We start from the raw sequence: 20,468 nt of genomic DNA on the forward strand, positions 1-20,468 counted from the left end.
CGGCCTGGCATTCTGATGTGTCCATTAAAAAAAAAGGACAAAACCAATATTTAAGATTAACATTTATTCATGAAAGGTGGTGTAGTGTCCATCCAGACGTGTGGCGATACAGCAGGGAGACGACAGCGGCTGGACCCGTCTTTACTAAATAAAATCAGTGCACAGATAATCTTACAAAGATTGCATAATATAAACGGAGGTTATACAATTTCCCAGAAATAGTGCAAATTCTACCACCACCGGGGAAAGAAAGAAAATAAACCCGCTCAACGTCCACCGGCTGACTGCTCCGCTTTCCAGACGGCAAGAAAGAAAACAAACAAAAACGTAAACATAGCGAACATAACGTCCTCCTGAAACTTAATGCAGAGCCTGCATTTTATTTTGAAGGCTACATGTGTGCAAATAAACACATTTAAAATGAGCGTTTAAATAAAGTTTTCACATTTAAAAAAGTGTTTGATTCTTTAGTGTACGTGTAATGTGTGGAGTCAAACCGGCTACTCATAACTTTCCTCTTCAGAGAAACACCAGAATGAGCTGCTCCTCTTCTTCAGTTAACGATGAGGAAGCCGGCGTGTAGCTCCTCCCACACACCTCGACCAATGAGGGCGAAGATCAGTAATTCATGATATATACGGGTTAGTGTGGGTAAAGTATCATCGTCCACTGATGCACACAGATCAGATTATACAGGAGCAGCTGCTCACATTATATACACAACACAACACAACAAACACACACCACAACAAACACACACTGAACAGGCTAGATAGAATAAACACAGCTGTGAGATTAAAAGTCACAGGTCCTCCTCTCACTGAGGCCCAAACACATTCAGAACATCAAAGGGTCTTCAAAAGACCTGGAGACCACCTCCAGACCACCTGGAGACCAGAAACAAACCCTGGAGCTGCAGGTCCTGTGTGCTACATGTGGTGCATCCCCCCCCCCACCGGGTCGAGAGCCCCCGCCCCGCCCCCTCTTTTAAATGCAGGAACTCGGGGTCCTAAAGACCCCCCTCGGGGTCTGGAGGCCCTCCTCGGGGTCTGGACGTCATGCTGGTGAAGAAGGGAGGAGGAGCTTTGTGGAGACTGTTAACGGACATGCTACCGCCGCCACACCGTGAGGAGGCGTGGCCTGTGAGTCAGAGGAGATGCTTTGGTACGTGATGCATCAGTTCTGTAGAAAACACGACGGAGCGTAAAGATTATTGTTCATAAACGTTTCTTCTGTTGACTCCCGGTGAAGATTAAAAAAAAGAAAACACCGGTAGAAAGAGGTGTCAGGCCCCGTGGTCAGCGCACACACACACACACACACACACACACACACACACACACACACACACACACACACACACACACACACACACACACACACACACACACACACACACACACACACACACACACACACACACACACACACACACACACACACACACAAGTGGGCGGCGGCCTAGCGTGGCCTAGCGCGAGGCCCGGCGGGTCGTGATTGGTCGGTTCCCGTCTCGGGGGCGGAGTCTAAAGCTGGTGCACGACGCTGTCGGCGGTGTGGTTGACGGGGGCGGAGGCGTCCTGCCGCAGGCGCTGCCACTGGAAGGTGGTGCTGAGCGAGCCGACCTCCTCCTCCTCGTTCTCCTGCTCCTTGGCGAACTCCATGAACACCTGGAGGAGGAGGAGGAGGCAACAAAATAAGAGCTCGAAGACGTTTTACTGTGAAGGGACAAACGGCGTTTCTGATCCACAGACCTGCTCCAACGTCGACTGGGAGAAGTTGTACTCCTCAAAGTTGAAGGTTTGCTTGGCTGAAAAGAAACAAAAGATTAAGACGAGAAATGACACTGCAGGGGTGTGTGTGTGTGCGTATGTGTGTGTGTGTGCGTGTGTCTCACCTCCCTCCAACTGAGCGAAAGACGTGGCCAGTGACTTCACGTCCTCCATGGGGATCTTGTAGACCATCAGAGTGTCAAAGCTGCAGAGGAAACATCAGCCAATACAATTAATACGTCTCTAAAAAAATGGTGGCGTTCACACAGCTTTTATTTTGAAGGGTACGATCCTTACATTTCACTTTGCACACAGAAACAAACGTGTTGCTAATATGTTCCTGTGTGTGTGTGTGTGTGTGTGTGTGTCACCTCTCTTGCCGGGCGGCGTGTGGAAAGGTCCGGAGGATCTCTTTGTGCAGCAGCGCCACCTGCTGGAGCCCCGCCAGCTCCTCCCGGAGCTTCACCTCCAGGCTGTAGCCACGGCCGTACTTCCCCTTCAGATGCTGGATGGAGCCGATGCACCTGAGGGGGCGCTGAGGTTACACCGGAACCGAGTGTGAGCGTGTGTGTGTGTGTGTGTGCCGACCTTAGCTGGCCGGACACCAAGATGGCCACGCGGTCGCACACGGCCTCAGCCTCCTCCATGTAGTGCGTGGTGAGCACGGCGCCCCGCTGGCGGTCCTTGAAGGCAGCACGGATGGCTCTCCTAAGACACAGAGAAGTTACAGTGAATTATATCCACTGTACTTTATTTATTTATATGTAATTTAAATATTTAATTATATATTTTTTCTGTTTTATTGTCTTGAATTAGTTTGTGTCTCACAAGTTGTCACATTAAATGAATATATATGGACAATTATAAATATATATAGCTAGAAATAAATATTTATTAAAAACATAATATATATATATTAGGGCTGTCAATCGATTTAAAAAAATTAACTAATTAATCGCACATTTTGAAATTCATTAATCGCGATTAATCGCAATTAAAATTTAAAAGTTCATTCTTTTTAAAGACCAAACTTCACACAGCTGTGTTTTCAAAGAGGCTCCTACCTATAAAGTGCCAGCGAGGTATTTAATATTGTGGATGATAAATTGTTTCTTCAGTGAAACATCAGATTAGTAAAGAAAAAGAAGTATATTGAGACCCCATTGGTCCTGTCATCTTTACCACTGAACAGCAGAACCAGTGGCCTTGGTGACTGACTGACATTCACATGTGTCACGTTAACCCTCTGGAGGCTGGGGGCATTTTATACATTTTACAAAAAAATGTAAATTCACCTTTTAAAGGCGTTTGCATATGACACACCCCCACGTGTTATACATCAAACATTCCAGAACAATCTCAGCTCTATTCAATGAGGCTCAGTTGTCCTGGTGCCGTGTTCTCTGCTCTCACTGACAGACTGCTATAGAGCCTCACCTGTGAGGTGGGAGGTCCTTTGTGATTTACTGAGTGTTCATTGGTTGTTTTTTTCCCAAAATGTTGACAGACAAACGGATTGACCAATCACGGTGAAGGTTTCGTGTGACGAGTTCTTTCAGCGCGTCCCCCGACACGTCGCCCCTCCGTTCCTCTGTGTATCAGAGGGGGAGACGGGAGGAAGGAGGAGCAGGAGGAAACCCGACTGATTCATCCACGAGTTAAACTGATTTCTGCTCCTTATTTTCGCGGAGAAATAATTGTTTTAAAAACGGAAACAGTGTTAAACCGTACTGCCGCGGTTTGACACTCGGTTTGAGTGTAAAAACTTCAACGAACACCGGAAGTAAACAAAGTTGCGTTAATTGCGTTAAAATATTTTTGTGCGTTAACGCGGCCAAATTAATCGCATAGATTAACGCATTAACGTTGACAGCCCTAATATATATATATAAATACATATTTTTTACAAATATATATATATAAAAATAAATATAAATGTATTATTCAAAGGAATTAGTTTGAAATAAATGAAATAAACATAGCCTAGTGAGTCTCACCACATGCGCTGCTTGGACTTGGGGTCCATCCCTGACGACGGCTCGTCCAGTAAGACGATCTGAGGATTCCCGATCATGCTCAAGGCAAAACACAGCTGTAAACAAACAAACATGAGTTGGGAGCCTCTCCCTCTTGACGCCGTGAGGGCTGTGCAGCAGCTGTCCTCACCTTCCTCTTGAGCCCAGCTGACAGGGTCTTGGCTTGTTTGTGGAGGTGGTCCTTCAGCTCCAGAGCGTTCACCACACTGACAACCAAAGAAAACCCTCAGCACCTCCTGCATCTCCTCCGTCACGACGAGACCTCCAACCCCCGGCTTACCGCTTGATGACGCCCTGCACGTCCTCCGCCCTCAGGCCCTTGACGGCGGCGTAGATCTCCAGGTGCTCCTGCAGAGTGATCCGGGGCCACAGGGCGTTCACCTGGGGGCAGTAGCCCACGTGCTCCAGGGGATTGTCCACCGGGAGGAAGTCCGTGCCGTAGTCCCCCATCAGCACCTGGGGACCCCATGCACCGTCTCAAGTACATGCCCTCCAGCTGTGGTATTGACATGCGTGTGGTGCGTACCTGGCCGGCCGTGGGCTCCGTGTCCCCTGACAACATGTGCATGATGGTGCTCTTTCCTGCTCCGTTGGGGCCCAGCAGGCCGAGGACTTCACCTGGAGGCACAAACGGATGTTTCATTTCCCTGGAGCAGACACGGCGGACAGGAAGAGGAAACGGAGGATGCCGCGGCGCCCGGACAGGAAGAGGAAACGGAGGACGCCACGGCGCCTGGACAGGAAGAGGAAACGGGGGACGCCATGGCGCCTGGACAGGAAGAGGAAACGGAGGACGCCGCGGCACCCGGACAGGAAGAGGAAACGGGGGACGCCGCGGCACCCGGACAGGAAGAGGAAACGGAGGACGCCACGGCGCCTGGACAGGAAGAGGAAACGGAGGACGCCGCGGCACCCGGACAGGAAGAGGAAACGGGGGACGCCGCGGTGCCGGGACAGGAAGAGGAAACGGGGGACTTTACCTTTGCGGACGCAGAACGAGACGTTCTTGGCCGCCACCTTGCGGGTCTTGTTGAGGGAGAAGCCTTCCCTCCGGCCTTTGTACTGCTTCCTCAGGTTACTCACCACCACCACCGGTTTCTGACCGGGGAGAGAGGGGCTGTTTACTGAGGATGCCTGGTGTGTACCAACAACAACAACAACTGCTAATGCTGATTAGCATGCTAATTCATGTTCTTTAAGCTCAGTCAAATTAGTATGTTGGAAAAATATTAACAGCTCCTTATTTACTAAAATAGAAGAAGAAGAAGAAGAAGAAGAGGAAGAGGAGTGTATGAGCACCTTTCATTTGAAACCTGTGGAGTTATGTGAGACTAAACTTTGACTCGTCTCTTGTGACCTCGGCCTCTGAAGACGTGAACACATCCCTGAAGGATCCCACCAGAACAACCAGGTGAGCTCCTCACGCACCTCCTCACAGGCCTGGCAGCTGAGGGCCTCCTTCACGCGGGCCTTCTCCATCCGGACGTCCTCGTCCTCGCTCGGCCCTTCTTCCAGGTTCTTCTCCACTTTGGGCTTCGACTTGGACGACATGCTGCAAATGCAAAAGAATCTTCTACCATCATCTTCATCACCATCATCTTCATCATCACATGAACACCGAGCCTCAATTCAGACTTAGAAGCGTGCACCATTTGCTATTCAATTAAAATAAGAGAAGTTGGTGGTCTGAGGTCTGAGGTCTGGTCTGAGGTCTGGTCTGAGGTCTGGTCTGAGGTCTGGTCTGAGGTCTGGGGTCTGGTCTGAGGTCTGGCCTGAGGTCTGGTCTGAGGTCTGGTCTGAGGTCTGGCCTGAGGTCTGGTCTGAGGTCTGGCCTGAGGTCTGGCCTGAGGTCTGGCCTGAGGTCTGGCCTGAGGTCTGGTCTGAGGTCTGGTCTGAGGTCTGGTCTGAGGTCTGGTCTGAGGTCTGAGGTCTGGCCTGAGGTCTGGCCTGAGGTCTGGCCTGAGGTCTGGCCTGAGGTCTGGCCTGAGGTCTGGCCTGAGGTCTGAGGTCTGGCCTGAGGTCTGAGGTCTGGCCTGAGGTCTGAGGTCTGGCCTGAGGTCTGAGGTCTGGCCTGAGGTCTGAGGTCTGGCCTGAGGTCTGAGGTCTGGCCTGAGGTCTGGCCTGAGGTCTGAGGTCTGGCCTGAGGTCTGGCCTGAGGTCTGAGGTCTGGCCTGAGGTCTGGCCTGAGGTCTGAGGTCTGGCCTGAGGTCTGGTCTGAGGTCTGGTCTGGTCTGAGGTCTGGCCTGAGGTCTGAGGTCTGGCCTGAGGTCTGGCCTGAGGTCTGGCCTGAGGTCTGGCCTGAGGTCTGGCCTGAGGTCTGGCCTGAGGTCTGGCCTGAGGTCTGGCCTGAGGTCTGGTCTGAGGTCTGGTCTGAGGTCTGGTTCCTACCTTCCGACTCTCCTTCCTCCGTACCGGATCTCAAGCCAGCGGAGCAGGAACAGCAGCAGGATGCACTGGAGATACGGCTGAACACAGGAACAGAGGAACAGAGGAACACAGGAACAGAGGAACACAGGAACACAGGAACACAGGAACAGAGGAACAGAGGAACACAGGAACACAGGAACAGAGGAACACAGGAACACAGGAACAGAGGAACAGAGGAACAGAGGAACAGAGGAACAGAGGAACACAGGAACAGAGGAACAGAGGAACAGAGGAACAGAGGTCACGGCTGAACTCGGACTCGTCTGTGCAGAGCCATGAATAATCATATATAATATACGTACAGCTATGACGGCAATGACGAGGTTCTTCCACAAGAAGTCCTCCTCGTACAGCGAGTGCAGGAAGGTCGCCTGTGGGCGGAGAGAACACACCGGTGGAGGGAGAGGGGAGAAACCAGACGGGAGGCTCCCCTCACAGGCGGGAGCTCCTACCTTGGTGATGCAGTTGAGGCAGCCCATGAGGGGGTACAGCGGGTTGAGGAAGCACAGGACGTTGTGCAGGTTCCTGGTCAGCTCGGGGTTGTCGTTCACAAACGACAACTGGACCAGCGAGGCCGACACCACGCACACCTGGGGAGCCAATCGGAGCGTCACGCGCTCAGCTCAGCGCTGGTGATGTCATCCAAAATGTGTCCGCTCACCATCATGGAGATGACGGAGAAGAAATCCCTGTTGCTCTGGACTCGAGCGAAGACGAAGGAAAACACGTAAGTGAAGAGAATCATGGCCGGACCAAAGCCGACAGTACACAGGACCTAGGAGAGGAGAGAGGAGGGAGGAGAGGAGGAGAAAGAGGAGAGAGAGGAGGGGAGAAAGCAGAAGGGGAGAAGAAAGAGGAGAGGGGAGGAGGGAGGGGAGAGAGGGGGAGCGTAGAGAGAAGAGAGGTGAGGAGGAGAGAGGAGAGAGAGGGGGAGAGTAGAGAGGTGAGGAGGAGAGAGGAGAGGAGGCATGAGCGCTGGCTCAACACGGTTACCACGGCGATGAGTCGTCTCCACAGACCACGGCCGTGAGGTTGCTGGAGGTGAGCAGGCTCCCCGTGTGGAAGCAGAAGAGCACGGCGGTCATGCTGGACAGGATGAGGTAGTAGAACGGGACGTCCACGGCCGCCTGGCCGCACCAGTAGGCCGACGGCACCAGACCCGAGATACGAAGGGTTGAGCGGCACTTGATCTGAAGGAGGAGAACAACATGTTGATGGAGAGCGTTCCACGAGAGGCGTCTCGAGAACGGAAGCACAGTGTCTATGTTGTTATCAGTGACATCCGACCAGTAAAGCAGGGGCGGGGCTACCTCTCGGTCTCGAGTGTGGTCCATCGCGAAGTACGCGGGCATCCCCGCCGCCAGCATCCCCAGGATGATGGCCTCGATGTACACCAGCGCGTACGACGTGGCGTCTGGGATTTGCTGAGCGGACGACATTCAACGTTTAAAAAAAAAAAGAGACTCAGACGGGACCGGGGGGACCTGCTGGGGGGGGGGGGGGTGGGGTACTCACATAGTCAAAGGGCTTGGTCCAGGTCCGGATCCGCCCGGTGCCGTTCAGGCCTCTCAGCAGAGCGTTGCTCAGCACGTTGACGGCCATCGGCAGCGAGTGAACCGTGGTGCTGTTGAACGCCACGCTGTACTTGAAGCCCTGTTGGCGGAGGGGAAGCAGAGCGTGAGGGAGTCCGCTCGGGCGTCATCGGACACTCCGTGTCAAAAACAGATCCCGCTGACGACGTGACCTTGCTGGACCCCGTCACGTTGATGGCGGCGCTGTGGGGCGCCGCGGCCATGTAGTCGCTCTGGTGCATCAGGTCCACTCGGATGTCCTGAGACTGCAGGTTGTGAATGAAGTCGGAAATATCGGAGCCTGCGGGCACAGGAAGAGGGCACAATAACCCACGAGTCGTCACCCAGCAGGTGGGCGGTGCTCTCATCGACGGACACCCGATGTTTCCGCGAGGCGCGCGTCTCCTCACCCGAGGAGTTCTGCACCAGGAGGCTGGTGGCGTAGCGCCGCTGCACCTGGCCGCCCTTCAGCAGGTACACGGGCAGGAACTGGCGCTCGGGGGAGTGGATCTGGAGGTTGCCCGTGGCCAGAGAGAGGACGAGCACGGCGGAGACGAACACCAGGAACAAGGCCAGGCTGCAGGAGGAGGGAGGAGGTAGAAGGTGAGGAGGAAACTCAAGGGCCCGTGCTCACTCACGTGTAGACGAAGGCCTTCCTCTCCCGCCGCATGTTGAGCATGTGCAGCCAGGCCACGGCGCTGAACTGCTGCCGCCACAGGGCGTGGCCCCGCACCGCGGCCGACTTGCCGTCAGAGAACGCCAGCAGCCGCTGGTCCATGTCGTCCGCGGCGCCGTCGCCGTCATCCTCCGCCGGCTCGCGGTTGAACACGCTGTAGTCTGGAGACAAGGTGGGGGGAGGGGGGTGAACGCTCGTCCTCATTGGGGGGGGGGGGGGGGAGGTTTCTTAGGGGGGTTAACGCTCACCGGCTTGGTCCACTTCGGCTTCGGCCTCCAAGCGGAGGAAAACATCCTCCAGCGTCGTCATGGAAACCCCGTAGTTGATGATTCCCAGAGCGGGCTGTCGGTCGAGCTCCGAGAACAAACCTACGAATCACATCGCAGCGTTCGGTACTCACAAACTATCAATTATGACCTCAAGTCAAATTCTTCGTGCGTCTCAATAAATGATTCTGATGCGACCTCGTTAAAGTGCTACTGTCCCTTTAAGTGGGTCGAGAGGTCCGACCTGAAAAGGTGTCCATGCTCTCGAAGGGCAGCGTGAAGGTCATCTCCGCCTCGTGTTGGCGAGACAACTTGGCGTTGGGAACGTGCCGCTGGACCAGAGACGAGATCTGAGCCGCCTCACAGCGCTCGCTGGTGGACATCCTGCGGAGACACGGATCAAACAGGAAGTCATTCGTTAGGAACATTAAACAACTATGTATTGAATTATCTCTTTTGTAGGATTTGTACATCGTTCCATACATTTATAAAATACACCACGAAGGGATTTGACAAACATTCAGACGTCAGATACGTGAAAGTGTAAAAGAATAAAGTCCAGGACTGAGCTCCTGCTCCACTCGCCTCAGGTGATATCCGACCCCACACTTGACCTTGAGATACATGGAGGAGCCGACGCACCTCAGCTGGCCTTGAGAGATCACCACTTTGCGATCTGGAGGGAGAAGATCAGTGTTTACCAACAACAACAACAACAACAACAAATGTATTGTTGTCGTCGTAGAATCAATTCAATAAAAAAGATAATTTATTACAAACGAGGAGTAAAAACATGTTGAAGTCTTTGATGAATCTTTAAATATTTCTAAATCTACAGAACGGTTTCAAAGAATAACATCTGTAATGAGTTTGGACTTTCTGAAGCGGTAGAACCGTCCAGAGGCAGCCTCGTCCGGGGGCCTCGTCCGGGGGCCGCTCTCGTACCGGCCAGGATGTCGGCCTCGTCCATGTAGTGCGTGCTCAGCACCGTGACGCGGCCGGCCCGGCGCCTCTTCAGCAGCGACCACACCTGGTGCCGGGAGCTGGGGTCCATGCCGGCCGTGGGCTCGTCCAGGAGCAGGATCTGGAACACACAACGCGCCGCGTGAAGCGGCCCGTCACCCAGACGAGAGAGAGCCAGGGGCCGCCGGAGACGAGAGAGAGCCAGGGGCCGCCGGAGACGAGAGAGAGCCAGGGGCCGCCGGAGACGAGAGAGAGCCAGGGGCCGCCGGAGACTAGAGAGAGCCAGGGGCCGCCGGAGACGAGAGAGAGCCAGTGGCCGCCGGAGACGAGAGAGAGCCAGGGGCCGCCAGAGACTAGAGAGAGCCAGGGCCCGCCGGAGACTAGAGAGAGCCAGGGGCCGCCGGAGACGAGAGAGAGCCAGGGCCCGCCGGAGGCTAGAGAGCCAGGGGCCGCCGGAGACGAGAGAGAGCCAGGGCCCGCCGGAGACGAGAGAGAGCCAGGGCCCGCCGGAGACTAGAGAGAGCCAGGGCCCGCCGGAGACTAGAGAGAACCAGGGGCCGCCGGAGACTAGAGAGAGCCAGGGCCCGCCGGAGACGAGAGAGAGCCAGGGCCGGCCGGAGACGAGAGAGAGCCAGGGCCCGCCGGAGACTAGAGAGAGCCAGGGGCCGCCGGAGACTAGAGAGAGCCAGGTTCCGCCGGAGACGAGAGAGAGCCAGGGCCCGCCGGAGACTAGAGAGAGCCAGGGCCCGCCGGAGACTAGAGAGAGCCAGGGGCCGCCGGAGACTAGAGAGCCAGGGCCCGCCGGAGACTAGAGAGAGCCAGGGCCGCGGAGACTAGAGAGAGCCAGGGCGCGGAGACTAGAGAGAGCCAGGGCCCGGAGACTAGAGAGCCAGGGCCCGCGGAGGCGAGAGAGCCAGGGCCCGCGGAGACGAGAGAGCCAGGGGCCGCGGAGACTAGAGAGCCAGGGCCGCGGAGACTAGAGAGCCAGGGCCCGCCGGAGACTAGAGAGCCAGGGCCCGCCGGAGACTAGAGAGCCAGGGCCCGCGGAGACTAGAGAGCCAGGGCCGCGGAGACTAGAGAGAGCCAGGGGCCGCCGGAGACTAGAGAGAGCCAGGGCCCGCGGAGGCGAGAGAGCCAGGGCCCGCGGAGACGAGAGAGAGCCAGGGGCCGCGGAGACTAGAGAGAGCCAGGGCTCGCCGGAGACTAGAGAGAGCCAGGGCCCGCTGGAGACTAGAGAGCGCCAGGGCCCGCCGGAGACTAGAGAGAGCCAGGGCCCGCCGGAGACTAGAGAGAGCCAGGGGCCGCCGGAGACTAGAGAGCCAGGGCCCTCCGGAGACGAGAGAGAGCCAGGGCCCGCCGGAGACGAGAGAGAGCCAGGGGCCGCCGGAGACTAGAGAGAGCCAGGGCCCGCCAGAGACTAGAGAGCCAGGGGCCGCCGGAGACGAGAGAGAGCCAGGGCCCGCCGGAGACTAGAGAGAGCCAGGGGCCGCCGGAGACGAGAGAGCCAGGGGCCGCCGGAGACTAGAGAGAGCCAGGGGCCGCCGGAGACTAGAGAGAGCCAGGGGCCGCCGGAGACGAGAGAGAGCCAGGGGCCGCCGGAGACTAGAGAGAGCCAGGGCCCGCCGGAGACTAGAGAGAGCCAGGGCCCGCCGGAGACTAGAGAGAGCCAGGGGCCGCCAGAGACTAGAGAGAGCCAGGGGCCGCCGGAGACTAGAGAGAGCCAGGGCCCGCCGGAGACTAGAGAGAGCCAGGGGCCGCCAGAGACTAGAGAGAGCCAGGGGCCGCGGAGACTAGAGAGAGCCAGGGCCCGCCGGAGACTAGAGAGAGCCAGGGCCCGCCGGAGACTAGAGAGAGCCAGGGGCCGCCGGAGACGAGAGAGAGCCAGGGCCCGCCGGAGACTAGAGAGAGCCAGGGCCCGCCGGAGACTAGAGAGAGCCAGGGGCCGCCGGAGACTAGAGAGAGCCAGGGCCCGCCGGAGACGAGAGAGAGCCAGGGCCCGCCGGAGACGAGAGAGAGCCAGGGCCCGCCGGAGACTAGAGAGAGCCAGGGGCCCCCGGAGACTAGAGAGAGCCAGGGGCCTCCGGCCCGGTACCTTGGGGTCTCCCAGGATGGCGATGCCCACGGAGAGCTTCCTCTTCTGGCCGCCGCTCAGGTTCTTGGCCTGAGCCGTCTTGATCTTCTCCAGGTCCAGGTCCTTCAGCACGTTGGAGACCTGTTGGGCAAAGCAGAGCCGTCACCTCCCGCTGATGCAGGGGCCACACATGCTGACCAATGGGTGTCCAGGACTTTCAACCACATGTTGTGAAGTCTATAAACCTTAAATGACACAAATGAATCAGACAATAGTTTGATGAAAAGAATAAATACTGATATAAATGTTTATTCCTTTCATCAAACTGCGTAAATGAACATGCGAATGAAACATTTCCAGGACTTTTCCAGGTTTTCCATGAGCCCCGAGGTCAATGTGTTCCCGTCACCTCGGCGCCGATGTCCGAGTCCGCGATCCCTTTGATGGCGGCGAAGATCCTGAGGTGCTCCTCCACGGTGAGCACGTCGAAGATGATGTTGAACTGGGGGCAGACGCCCACCAGCCGCTTCATCTCGGAGCTGTCCGCCACCTCGGCCACGGGCGAGCCGTAGATGGAGGCGGAGCCGCCGGTGGGCGTGACGATGCCACACAGGATGTTCATGAGCGTGGACTTCCCGGCCCCGCTGTGGCCCAGCAGCGCCGTGATCTGGCCCTCGTAGATGTCAAAGGTCAAACCTGGAGGGGCGGAGAGGAAGAAGGACATGAAGACGAGAGCAGACGCTCATCGGTCGTCATGGAAACCGTCCTCTGCACAAGGAGAAATGAAGAGACAGAAAGATTGTGGAGGCTAAAGATATAAAAGCTGCACATAGATGTGAAACTAGTTGAACTGTTGGTCTGACAACTAAGATCTCTGCTGACTGGAAGCCGCCGTTCACTGGAACATGCATCCAGACGTGAGGCACCAACACGGGGCTCAACCTGCAGAGAAGTCAGGTGTCTGTGCTCCTCCGTGCTCTTTGTGGAGGCCGGCCCCTCTCGAATCTTAATGGGACCATTCCGGATCAGAATAAAAGGGTGGATAATAAAAGGAAATGTCCGTTGCCGTGATGGCCGTGACAGACGCCTCTGCATCTGAAAACATGAGGACAGTGTGCAACAGAGGACCGTCGGCTGCCTCACCTCTCAGGGCCTCCACCACGTTCTCCTTCCCCTTGTACACTTTGTGGATGTTGTTGATGCTGACGGAGGAAACAGAGTCACGATGAGGAGGCGAGGACACCAGGAACTCTCCACGCCCTCGGCTCATGCTTCAGTGACATCATCCTCCGATTTCATACGGAGGTATTTTGTGTCCTTGACCTCATTTAAACTTCATCTTTAAGAGCTGAAATAAAAGCCGCTCATCCGGCGGTCGCGTGACTCAACGGGGGAACGTACCGGATGGCCTCCTTCCCTCTGAACTCGGGGGACACCGGCTCCACGAAATCGCCGCCGGTCGCGGCTCCTTTCACGTCCGCGTCGTACACCGAGCTCACCTCCACGTAGCGCTTCCTGCGCTTGGACCAATAGGACGGCTTCAGGAAGTACAGCAAGGACCTCTTCATTCTGAACTCACCTGCATGTCAGACACCACGTCGCCGTGAGCGACACAAAACACTGACTGAGACGGGAGCGGGTCAAACTGATCGTGTTACAGGCTTCAGAACGTGTCACTCACCAGGCAGCACCTGGTCCAGGTAGACCGCCAGCAGCAGGTAGAGGACGCAGTCCAGCACCAGCATGAGCAGCGGCACGTAGAGCGGGTGGGGGCCGCTGGCCAGCGAGGAGAACACGGCGCCCTCCCCCTGGGCCTCCAGGTACACCACCTGAGCGACGCCGATGGAGAAGGCGCTGGGCGACAGCAGGCAGAGCAGCCAGACCAGCGGCTGGGGGAAGTCCTTCATCAGCACGGTGAACAGCGACAGGCAGCCGAACACCACCGTCAGCATGGAGCCCACCGTGCTGGCCAGCTTGGGCTTCTTGAACAGCGGCGTGAGCATGAAGGAGAAGAAGATCTGTGGGAGAGAGCTGCGTCTGAGCCCCGTGGTTATGCACATCGATAGTGAGGCGGACATGTCGGAGGAGGCGCCCAACGAGGTCCATTCAGGAGAGAAGGGTCCGGAGTCCATCAGGGACCCTCACAGCTCGACTCACCGATGAGATCCCGTAGAGGAAGATGAGGAGGAAGACGACCAAGAAGTGGCTGTTGGGGAACAGGGCCGTGTACGTGGAGATGATGGCCATCAGGACGGACATGATGGTCACCAGAGCGGCGTACAGGAGGCCCCACGACAACCTGCGGCACGGCGCACAGCGTCAGGCTCCACACTCAGAACGCCACCCCCACCCCCTCTCCCCCCTCGTCTTCCTCACCAGAAGGAGGTGTCGTGGAGCCCCATCATGGTCATGGTGTCCTTGAGGCGGTGCTCCTTCTCGGCTGCCACGTTGACGATGAGGAAGGTGACGAAGGGCGTGAAGGCCAGCACCAGGTAGATGGAGATGAGGGCGTGGGGGAACTTCTGCACCTCCACGGAGCCGGGCTGGCCCATCATCACCACCTTCAGGTCCAGCTCGCTCCACACCGAGCGCTTGGTCTGCATCTGGGTGAGAGTTCCGCCACAGAGAGTTCTCACGGTGCAGCTTCTCTCTGACGTGTGACGAGCGTCTGGAGAGCCGCGCTCACCTGGATGATGGCGGCGTCCATCAGAGACTGGAGGCGGATGAAGCCGGAGTACCAGTAGTTCGCCGCTCTGCAGTTCCCCGAGCTGGTGAAGCAGTTGGCTGGAGGACAGCATCGAAACAAGAGACCGGCAAATCACAGAAAGATAATAGATGACTCCCCTTTTACAGATAAATATATTTAAAAAAGGAACTTGGAGAGACGATACAGGCAATCTCTTGTTCTCAACGCCTCTTAGCACGAGGATAAACAGAGACCACTTTCAAAAAGAGAGAAACGCGAGGGGCTCTGGAACGGTTCACATGAAACGTCAAAGCGCACCGATGGACTCCGTGTAGTCGCTGGGTAAGGGCAGCTGGTTGTAGGGGAAGCGGAGCCGGTACGACGTGGCCGAGCCGTCCGTGAACACCACGCCCACGTAGCCGGAGGGCTCGTACAGGCTGGCGTTCTCCAGGTCCTCCTCGCTGGCGAACATCTCCAGGCGGTCCGTCATGTCTGGAGACACCGTGGAGGAGGAGAGAGGTCAATACCCTGGGCCCCTCCCTCCGTCACAGGGCCGGGGGCGGGGCTTGCTTACGCATCTCCTGGGCCACCTCCTCCATGATGTGGCTGGTGACGTTGCTGATGGGCGTGTAGCCCAGGCCCTTCAGCAGGTGGTCGTCGCGCTCCAGCTCCATGGTGCTGATGCCCCCGTAGTAGACGTGAGGGTTCAGGGTGCTGATGAGGATCAGGAGGCCCAGCAGCAGCAGGGGGAGGACCAGCTCCTGCAGAGAGAGGAACAGCTGAAGACCACTCCAAGGGCCCGAGATCCACGTCCCACCAGATACGAGACATCTTTAAACGACGCAGCACTTCATCAGAACTACTTGTTCTGCCACCTCATCCGGCAATAACATGGGATTATAACGTGCATCTACTTTGCTTTAAGGCTTTTTATTTCATCGCCGTGAGCTTCTGAGGTCTCGATCGGACCTCCGGACCAACACGAAACACGTGCTGCAGCCGACCTCCAGGGACACGGGAGACTGAAGGGGAGGAAGCTGCAGGAGGTGCCCCCACCAGACAGGCTGATCCCGACAGGGCATGAAAGATGCATGGTGGAGCGAGCCGGAGCACCGGCCTCGTGTATCTGACACCGAAGCACTTCACCAGGGCAACGCGGTGGCTGCTGTTTGTCTGCAGCTCACTCAGAGCCATAACAAGATGTGCTGGCCCTGAGAATCCAAGATAACGGCACAACACTGGCCAAGTTCTCCTGTCTACACAAGCTGAACACACACAATACAAGCCCAGTTCATATCTCCAATCTAAATATTGACTTTACTCCATGGCGAGTTGTGGGAAGTGAACTTTACACCAGGGGGCTGAAGCCCAGCTGAGCACCTGCAGACTCTGTTGCTTGGTCCTCCATTTGATGAGCAGGTTCTTGTAGAGGAGGCTCCTCGTCTGGTGCCAGACTCCCGCGTCTCTCCTGCACGCCGGCCGCCCGCTGCCGGCATCCCTCATGGGGATGACGTAGGGCCGAGGAGTCGTCTCCCCGGTGCTGGCCTCAGCTGGATGTAAACAACGCAGACAGGGAAACTAAAAGCATGCACACAATATGCAATGGTTATAATTCAGAGAGTAAAACAACCGTAATATAATATCACGACACAACGTCAACACATTGGCTCACAGCCCTGATGGGCAGTAACGGGGGCCTCCTCCCCCGTGCTAACCCGGGGCTGCAGTGTGCACCGTGAGGCTGACCGCAGGCAGACTGCCTGGGGTCGGTGCCTCCATCTCCATGCACGCCGAACAGAAGCACGATAAACACATGACGTCATATTTAAAAACCGCCTCAACTGCTCTCGGGTGAGCAGCAGCGCAGTGGGAGCTCGGGGAGACCCCCTGGACCCCCTGGACCCACAGACCCCCTCACCGCGTCTGCGAGGAGCCGTCTATCAAAGGGTGCCGTAAAGGACACCCAGCTGACGTAAACTCGACCGTTGGACCCGCGGTACCGTGAAGAGAGAGCTAACATCACGAATTGACGCACACCTGTGAGAAACTACGCGCTGCGTTGACCGGGTGTGATTCTATCCACACGACTGAACAGTCGGTTAGGTTGTTTTCGCCTCTTTGTTCCGACTGTTGACGGAAAACGAGTGCGCGCAACATGAGACGTTGGTTTGCGGCAGCGGAGCGGAATCAGGCAGCCGACTGGAAAACAATAAAAAGCAGCCGATAAGAGGGACACGGCGACATACTCACGTGTGGAAGACATTAAGACATTAAGACATCTCTCTGCTCGGTGCTCAGCTCGACCGCCTCACACTACGGGCGCTTTACCTCACGGAAACAACACGAACAAACGAGCTCCCTTGTTTCTTACGTCGCTCTCGGTCGCTATTTCCTCCTGTCAAAAACAAGAGGTGACGTCAACCAATCAGATCCGCTCCCGTTGTTATTGACAACGGGTTGAGCCAATCACAGTTCGACCAAACGGCGTTTATCGTCGTATTAGAGACAAGAGATCAATACCTCCACTGAACAACCCACAACATGACAACCACATTATATATCACAACCTTGAAAAAATACTTCATTTGCAGATCATAATATATATATATAATAAATATATATATATATATATCCAAGTCTCAAAGATACAATGTTTTTTAGACTTTTTAAAATTATTTTTTTTAAAGGAAATGTATGTCAAATGATGCACAAAACATAATTATTCAAACGTGACGGAATAATAACAATAGTACTTTTATTAGTTCCAGTGCAGCCATAAAAAAACACAGGTATAAATACAGTCCACACATTGAGCTGTCATGAGAAGCGGTAGCGAGCTGATACAGTAAATATACGGTGTGAAATAAGATGATTAAAGGAGCAGAGGGGTTATAGGACGTGTCTGTGTAGGTGTGTGCGGTGGTATCGCTGCATTCGATCTGGAAGCGGTGACGACGGCGGTGAGTGTGTGCAGGAAGCTTCTGGGATGTCTCCGAACTGGAGGAAGACGTGAAGTGGCGTGGGAACGGGGAGCCGCTGCACCACGTCGGTCCTCATCAGCAGATCTGGGCCCAGCACCGACCTCACCTGCAGCCGGCAGAGGTGGGAGAGAGGGGGGATGGAGTCTAGAGGGAGGAGAGGAGGGACACGTGTCATGGCTCATCCTTTACTGCAGTTTAGCAAAAGCAAATCTGCAGTAAACGATGTGTCCCTGTACCGAGATGTGGACCGGGTTCCCACGTCTTCTCCGCCCGTCTTCGATCCAGAATCCGCCTCAAAGGGGGAGACAGATTGGACCAGTTGACAAACTCCAGCAGGTAATTCAACACCTCGCCGTCCGCCTGCTGCATCCTACAGGACAGAACCATACGGATCAAGGAGAGCCGCCTGGTGCTTGAAGACGGGCGAACAGGCGAGAGGCCGGTCCTACATGTGGGGCTGAAGCAGCAGAGGAGGGTCCAGTCCGGCCTTCAGAAGCACAGGAAGCCAGCGGGCCGCGGAGTGCACTTGGCTCAGTGCCACGCAGAGCAGCCCCCTGAGCTCCCGCGGCTTCAAGAAGGTTTCCCCGTGGCGGCTCGGTACGGGACCCGTCGCAGCCTCCCGCCGGGGGATCCGTCTGCGCTCCAGGATCAGCTGCAGCAGGTCCGTTGTGTCCGTGGCCACGGCGTTCATCCAGTCCTCCTCGCTCAGGCGGGCGCCGGCAGCCACCAGCAGCCCCACCGCTTCCCTGGGAGAGACGTACATGTGAACCCACGCTCTGTGGCGTCCGGAGGCGGTCACGGCGGACCTCTAACAAACCTGCACGCGTCGGTGGACAAGGCCAAGGAGAGCGGCGACCGGACGCCCAGGAGCAGCGAGCAGTCCTGGGCGTCCGCGCTGTAACCTTCCCTCAGGAGCAGCTCCACGCTGCGGCTCTGGCGGCGGTGGACGGCGGCGTACAGCGGACTCACGGCGCCGGTGCCGCGGTCGCACACGCGATCCGTGACGGCGATCAGCCTCCTGAGGACACTGCAGACAACATTACTATCACGACATTATTACTTCATGGAGGGGACAACGTGTTGCTGATGACGATCGGTAGATTATCAGTTATTCAATCAACGGGGAATTATTGTCAAGCTATATTAAATCAACTTATCAATAAGTTACAGCCACTCAAATTAAACTATTTGCAGATTGTTCCTATAATACTTTATTGTAAACTGAATATATTTATTTACGGATGGGAACATGGCACAATCTTCAGACATTTAATCAACTAACAATTAATCTAAAAATGTCTTTCAAATGAAACAATCTGAGAAAATACAACGAGGGATCACAACTAGACATCGCTTGACATCTTGAAAAGCTCAGGGAATCCAGTCCATCGGGTTTCCAGCCGGTACCCGATGTGGCCGAACTCGGCGGCGGCGTGAATGGGAAGCTGAGGCCACTCGAGGCTGCAGGCCGCGTCGGGATCCGCCCCGCGCTCCAACAGGAAGTCCACACAGGCCCCGTGGCCCTCCTGAGAGGCGATGAGCAGCGGCGTGGCCAGGTCGGCCGCCCGGGTGCTCACGTCGGCGCCTCAATCCAAACGAAAACACTCGATTAATCGATCGCTCGTGCTGGAGGAGAGGAAAGAAGAGAAGCCGTGCCGTCACACCGACTCACCGGCGTTAACGAGGATCTCCAGGCACTCCCGTCGTCCGTACTGCGCCGCCACGAACAGAGGGGAGATCTCGTGGTCGTCCACAGCCTCCAGGTTGCACACGCCCACCAGAATGCGGACGATTTCCTTGTGACCCTGAAACAAACCAGCAGCGTGAGGATCCCCCTCGCGCCGCCGCGCGCTGGTTGTTGCGTTGCGCGCTGACCTTGTGCACCGCCTGGTGAAGGCAGGTCCAGCAGGAGGCGGTGTGTGTCCGGTCCACCTCGGCACCTTCGCCCACCAGCAGCTCCACGACCTCCCGGTGCCCGCCGCCCACCGCTGAGGGAGAGCAGACGGAATCAATCCGGTCGCATCCGGCTGACATTTAAAGGTGCGCTCAGAACACACAGGAAGGGTTGTACCTGCGTACAGAGGACAGGACGAGTCGTTGGTCAGCTGGTCGATGTCGGCGTGCGCTCGCAGGAGGAGGCGGACCGCCGCCAGGTGACCCCGCTGGGCGGCCAGGTAACATGCCGACTCCCCCTCGTGGGTCAAGGAGTTCACGAAGGCGCCGCGGCTGGGGGAGGAGCCTGCTGCCGCAACACACAGAGGGACATGAAGAACACGGCGAGGGGATGAAGCGCCTCCCGCCCCTCGGCTCTCTTACCGCCCGCAGCAGACACGATCTCCTGCACGCAGCCCTCGCTGCCGGCGGCCGCCGCCTCGTGCAGAGCGGTCCAGCCGCGGTTGTCCCGCCCCTCCACGCCGAGGCCTCTCTCGATCAGCCTCCTCAGCCGCTTCCGGCAGCCGCGGCGCGCTGCAGCGGCCACGCTGGAGACGGTGTCGCCGTAGCACTCGGAGAAGTCCATCCGACCCACAGAGGGGCGGCTGCATTCATGGAGACAGATACAGCAGGGAAAGTCACTAAAGTACATGTTGTTCTCAAATACTGTCCTTAAGTACACATGTGAGGCTCTTCTTCATTGTATGCTCCTTCATACTTCTGCTCCTCCACTTTAAGACGAACATCATGTATTGTAGCAGCAAATGTAACAAACACACAAGTATAATAATCCAGAAACATGTGTCCTCTACATACCGTGACGCGGTGAGTAGTTAGCTGGTAATACTTCCACTAAAGGGACGTATCGAGTATTTTCAGTGTATTAAATACTCACGTTCACAAATGACTAAATAGTTTGTTATTCACCTAATTCCGCTCTTCAGATGACGTCAGTGTCTCTAACGTGTCTCTAAGTACGTTTATGTACCAGAAAGAAATAAGGTGTTTACCAAAATCGAAGATCGACACCTGCGTCGAGTCGCTGGTTGATGACGTGGCACCACAACACGGCGTCGCGTGCCGCGTG

General features: G+C 56.3%; 2 protein-coding genes across 5 annotated transcripts; both read right to left on the reverse strand.

Annotated features, from left to right (window-relative positions):
* Window positions 1–49: 49 nt before the first annotated feature.
* Window positions 50–16,856, reverse strand: abca5 (ATP-binding cassette, sub-family A (ABC1), member 5). Its single transcript, XM_056430163.1, has 37 exons — window positions 16,719–16,856; window positions 15,849–16,018; window positions 15,043–15,229; window positions 14,787–14,960; window positions 14,469–14,566; window positions 14,159–14,385; window positions 13,940–14,081; window positions 13,464–13,800; window positions 13,184–13,361; window positions 12,926–12,984; window positions 12,192–12,478; window positions 11,804–11,923; window positions 9,694–9,832; window positions 9,334–9,424; window positions 8,993–9,132; window positions 8,731–8,850; window positions 8,445–8,643; window positions 8,217–8,383; window positions 7,980–8,107; window positions 7,751–7,888; window positions 7,546–7,659; window positions 7,255–7,425; window positions 6,897–7,010; window positions 6,688–6,825; window positions 6,538–6,606; window positions 6,197–6,273; window positions 5,237–5,360; window positions 4,789–4,906; window positions 4,335–4,426; window positions 4,089–4,264; window positions 3,939–4,014; window positions 3,770–3,864; window positions 2,361–2,480; window positions 2,144–2,296; window positions 1,898–1,977; window positions 1,755–1,810; window positions 50–1,670 (listed from the first exon to the last, which is right to left on the reverse strand). The coding sequence occupies exons 1-37, from the start codon at window positions 16,729–16,731 to the stop codon at window positions 1,527–1,529; spliced, it is 5,031 nt and encodes a 1,676-aa protein (XP_056286138.1). The 5' UTR covers window positions 16,732–16,856; the 3' UTR covers window positions 50–1,526.
* Window positions 16,857–17,203: 347 nt separating this feature from the next.
* On the reverse strand, window positions 17,204–20,464 carry asb3 (ankyrin repeat and SOCS box containing 3). Of its 4 annotated transcripts, none has more exons than XM_056430169.1 (10): window positions 20,392–20,464; window positions 19,766–19,986; window positions 19,521–19,691; window positions 19,325–19,437; window positions 19,122–19,254; window positions 18,857–19,034; window positions 18,267–18,476; window positions 17,899–18,195; window positions 17,686–17,819; window positions 17,204–17,593 (listed from the first exon to the last, which is right to left on the reverse strand). In XM_056430169.1, the coding sequence occupies exons 2-10, from the start codon at window positions 19,965–19,967 to the stop codon at window positions 17,358–17,360; spliced, it is 1,674 nt and encodes a 557-aa protein (XP_056286144.1). In that variant the 5' UTR covers window positions 19,968–19,986; window positions 20,392–20,464; the 3' UTR covers window positions 17,204–17,357. The 4 variants fall into 4 exon arrangements, with proteins under 4 accessions (XP_056286144.1, XP_056286146.1, XP_056286143.1 ...); XM_056430171.1 differs by having other exon boundaries at window positions 19,521–19,688; window positions 20,309–20,397; XM_056430168.1 differs by having other exon boundaries at window positions 20,309–20,397.
* Between the last annotated feature and the right edge of the window lie 4 nt (window positions 20,465–20,468).

The sequence above is a fragment of the Pseudoliparis swirei genome, chromosome 13 (genome assembly GCF_029220125.1).
Source record: "Pseudoliparis swirei isolate HS2019 ecotype Mariana Trench chromosome 13, NWPU_hadal_v1, whole genome shotgun sequence".
Classification (NCBI taxonomy): Eukaryota; Metazoa; Chordata; class Actinopteri; order Perciformes; family Liparidae; genus Pseudoliparis; species Pseudoliparis swirei.